The sequence below is a fragment of the Indicator indicator genome, chromosome Z (assembly GCF_027791375.1).
Source record: "Indicator indicator isolate 239-I01 chromosome Z, UM_Iind_1.1, whole genome shotgun sequence".
NCBI classification, from domain to species: Eukaryota; Metazoa; Chordata; class Aves; order Piciformes; family Indicatoridae; genus Indicator; species Indicator indicator.
In genome coordinates, this window is record NC_072053.1 from 36,236,424 (window position 1) to 36,240,815 (window position 4,392).

General features: G+C 51.5%; 1 protein-coding gene across 1 annotated transcript; it reads left to right on the forward strand.

The window, feature by feature from the left end:
- On the forward strand, positions 1–1,233 carry FOXD1 (forkhead box D1). The gene has a single exon (XM_054398085.1). The coding sequence runs from the start codon at positions 1–3 to the stop codon at positions 1,231–1,233; it is 1,233 nt and encodes a 410-aa protein (XP_054254060.1).
- Positions 1,234–4,392: the final 3,159 nt, after the last annotated feature.

Sequence of the window (4,392 nt, forward strand, 5' to 3'; positions counted from 1 at the left end):
ATGACCCTGGGCTCGGAGATGTCCGAGGCGTCGGCGCTAGCTGAGGAGACCGACATCGATGTGGTAGGCGAAGAGGACGAGGAGGAGGACGAGGAGGAGCCGCAGCCCCGCCACCGCCGCTCTTATGCCGAGGACGAGGAGGAGGAGGAAGAAGAGGACGAAGAGGATGTGGGTGACCTTCAGGACGACGCCCTGCTGCCACGGTCGCCCGTGCGCGGCGGCGGCAGCAGTGCGGCGGGCGGCGGTGACAGTGCCGGCGGTTCTAGGCCTCCTTCGCGGGGCGGCCCGCAGAAACCGGCGGCGGGCGGCGGAGGGGCGGGCGGCGGCGGCGGGGCTGGCGGCGGCAGCGGCAAAAATAGCCTAGTGAAGCCGCCCTACTCGTACATCGCCCTCATCACTATGGCCATCCTGCAGAGCCCCAAGAAGCGGTTGACGCTGAGCGAGATTTGCGAGTTCATCAGCGGGCGCTTCCCCTACTATCGGGAGAAGTTCCCCGCCTGGCAGAACAGCATTCGCCACAACCTCTCACTCAACGACTGCTTCGTCAAGATCCCCCGGGAGCCCGGTAACCCGGGCAAGGGCAACTACTGGACGCTGGATCCCGAGTCAGCCGACATGTTCGACAACGGCAGCTTCCTGCGCCGCCGAAAGCGCTTCAAGCGGCAGCAGCTCCCAGCACCCGAGCTGCTGCTGCGCGCCGTGGACCCTGCCGCCTTCCTCCCGCAGCCTCCGCCCCAGCCTACCCAGCAGCCGACCTGCGCCTACGGACCCTACGGCTGCGGTTACGGCCTCCAACTCCAGCCGTACCACCCCCACTCCGCCCTCTTCGCCTTCCACCACCCCTCTCCGCCGCCCCGGCAGCCCCCCGCCACCCCCGGCAGCGCCCCTGGCGCGGCGCTGCCCGCCGCTGCCGCGGCGCCGCCGGGCCCCTTGCTGCCGGCGGCGGAGCTGGCACGGACGCCCTTCGGCTACGCGCACCCGCTTGGCCCGGCACTGGCGGCCTCCCTGCACGCCGCCAAGCCCTGCAGCGGCGCGGCACTGGTCCGCTCGCCTTTCTCCATCGAGAGCATCATCGGGGCGGGGGGCGGCCCCGCCGCGGGCAGCAGCTGCGCCTCTCAGTCGGCCGCGGCGCCGGGGCTGGCTCGCTCGCTGGGGAGCGCCGGGGGAGGCCTGCCCCCCGCTGCCGCCCTGCCTGCCACCCCCGGCTTCGCTGCCCGCATCTCTAACTGTTAAGGGTTTGGGAGTCTTTCCGAAGGTAGGATCTGGGGTATCTTCTTTCTCCGCCGCTCGGACATCCGGTGGACGCCGCCCGGAGGGGCCGCGGTTTTGCGTGGGGATTGCGCGGTGGGGCTCGGTGGGCATCCGCTGTATTTTAAGCAAAGCCAGGTCTAGCATGGGCAGGAGATCATGCTATTGGAAAGTTACTCGTTACTCCTTAAAAAGAAAAAAAAGCGATGATAAATATTGTCTCTAAACCGTTGAAGTTCAGAGATTCTCAGGTCTAGAAGCTTGAAAAAAGTAATGTACAAGAAAAAAAATAGGCTTGAGGGAGGACAGCAAAGCAATACTTTTTCATTTTAGTACACTTGTCTCATGTACTTTTATAAAAGAAAGATTAACATGTTTACACAGAAGAAAGTCAAGATTATCATTTCTTATTTTAACCTGTGTTTTGTATTATAATAGACTTATGGAGGTTTTTATTTTGTACTTTATGCATATTCTTTACAAGGAATATTGTTAAAAATTACTGGCAAGTATTATTGTACCATTTTAATGTAAAATTTTTACACATTTTGAAAAATAAAAATTTTAATTTAAAAAAAAAAAAAAAAAAAAAAAAGGGAAAGGAGCAAAACCAAAGACCAAAGGAATCCAGCCAAAGAACTGGCTTCAGAACCTTCTCTCTGTAATACTTCTCCCTTTGCTGGGATGTTGATTTTTTTTTTTCTTCAAGATTAATAGCATAATAACCAAGGAATTTACATCATGTAATTTATTATGTCTGGATTTGACTGTGAATAAGATCAAAATATGATCTTTGCAGTCAAACCATCGTTAACCCTATCAGAGCATAAAAGACCAAAACCAACCCCAAACAAACAAAGCCCCCAAAACAAATAACAAACAAAAAAACCAACCAAAACCAAACTACAAGAGTAAGGGTAACAGAAGGAAAAATTAGAAATAGGTCTCTCTCACAGGAATACAGCCCAGTTCTGTAAGGCATCAATCAGGAGACTGAAAAAACAAACAAACAAACCAACCCAGCCAACCAACCAAACAAACAAAAAACAATAACAAAACTATGAGTTTAAACTATTTTTGTTCTCTTAGTTGTGGTCTAAATCACAACTGCATCATGATTTGATTTCCAAGAGGCTCAAAGAAAAATACTGCTAATAAGGGCATGTATTGAACTTCAGAGGGAATTGTTCTAGACATTTATATTTCTGTGACGATAATAGGAACATGTGTTTCTACTTTTCATTACATACAATATAAAATGAGCATTGGAATATCCTCATACGAGGATCTGGTTAAGTACATGAGCTGATGAAGTAAGGATATGTAAATGAAACTAACTGTGAAAGCTTTTCTGATGCTGATTTCTCGTCTTCACACACATAAGGTCGATAGATATCTATTTCATAGACTTAAAATTTCTTTTTAACTAAAAAACCTGCCTCAGATATTTGGAGCTTAGGAGCTGAAGTATGAAAAGAGAATCACCGTTTTTAAAAGTAGGCGTGTTGCTGCTTTGTGGACTAGGAACATGCGTTTTTCAAATCAGCGGGGAGCCTTTTGAGTACTACTGTATTTGTAGCATATCAGTGATTTCAAGGATAAGTTATAAGAGTTTTTGAAGAAGAAAGAAAAGAAAAAAAGAGAGAGAGAAAGAAAGATTACTTTTGGTATTTAGTGCTCTTTAGAGTGAGGAGGGGAAGGTTGTGTAGTTACATGCATTTTATGTATCAAAGCACTTCGTTGCCTTGGGTTTAAGTCTGCTCGTAGATAGAAAAGTGATGCTTTTCTGTTCGTAGAAGTACAGGGTTAAAACAATGGTTTTCAATAAGTAGAAAGACTAGACATAAGATGTCTTCTGGGCTCCATTCGCAGCCTGCAGCTGGAGGACCTCGTTGGGTGTCCTGGGTGCCTTAGAGAAGAAGCAGGTAGAGACCTGTTTAATTTCTAGAACTAAAGGGAAAAGATGGCAGAGGCACCGCGTTTGGGCAGAGCGCCTCTTTTTCATAAGAGACCCGTTAACTTGCTTTTCCCGGGCCCTATCAAGCGGATGCGCCGGGCCGCCGCGCCGATCCAGCAAGGAGTACGGAGGTCGGTTTAGAGGCCTTTTGGAGATGTGGCTAGAACCAAGCAGTGAAAGACTTTGCGAGGGGAAAGCTGGCTGTGAGCCTGAGCACGGCAATGCTAGGCTCCCCGAGGAGGATTGCTGCCTGCGGTCGTCCCGGCTTCTGGCTGCTGCAGCAGGGCGAGGGACGGGGGCGAGAGATTGTGTAAGTCCTTGCGCCGTCCCCAGGCAGCTGGATGGGAAAAGCCCTTTCCGGAGCCCCGGCATTTGTTTCTCTTGGCTTTCTCGCCGCAAGCCCTGGGGAGCTTAGGCGACCTCCCCTGCGCGAAGGCCGGCCCAGCCCGGCCCGGCCCGGCCCGAAGGGCAGGGGGGCCGAGCGTGCTCGCCGCCCTTCCCCTGGGTCTCTTCAGAGGAAGACCATGCTGGAAGGTATATGGTAAGGAAACTACTCGGCCGCTTATTGCTTCTACAATTCCTGTCAGTCGTCTGGATCCTGTGCGGACAGGGCCTTCACCTGGGAGGTGGCGGGCAAGTTGGTAGGAGCAAATTGCAATATATCGTACTTTTTCTTTTCTTTTCTTTTCTTTTCTTTTCTTTTCTTTTCTTTTCTTTTCTTTTCTTTTCTTTTCTTTTCTTTTCTTTTCTTTTCTTTTCTTTTCTTTTCTTTTCTTTTCTTTTCTTTTCTTTTCTTTTCGAGGAAATGGGTCGGCAATTGGTCTGTAGTGCTGGGGGAAGACCCTTTGCTTATTTTCTCTCTGTCTGCGAAGAAGCCGCCCAGTCTAGTCCCCAGGGTCCGGCAGTCCTCGATTCCCACACCGCTGCGTCGGAGCAGGTGCCACCAGAAAGGGCGCCTGCACCGTAACCCTTTGATGGGCTCCCAGCACCGCCGGGCCGCAGCGCTCCATTTGCATGCAAATGTCCCGCCATGGCCCCCCTCCCCCTCACCACCCCCCAGCTTCCAAGGCGAACAGAGGGTAAGTGTAGTCTTCGCGGGGACTGAGTCCGGACGAACGATTCCTTCAAAATAGGCTGGGCCCTAATAAACAAGCTGGTGGGACAAATAGGATGGTGTTTCCTCCTTC

Bases quoted from the DNA above. Each gene is read 5' to 3' on its own strand.
- FOXD1 (XM_054398085.1), top strand. From the start codon at position 1: ATGACCCTGGGCTCGGAGATGTCCGAGGCGTCGGCGCTAGCTGAGGAG.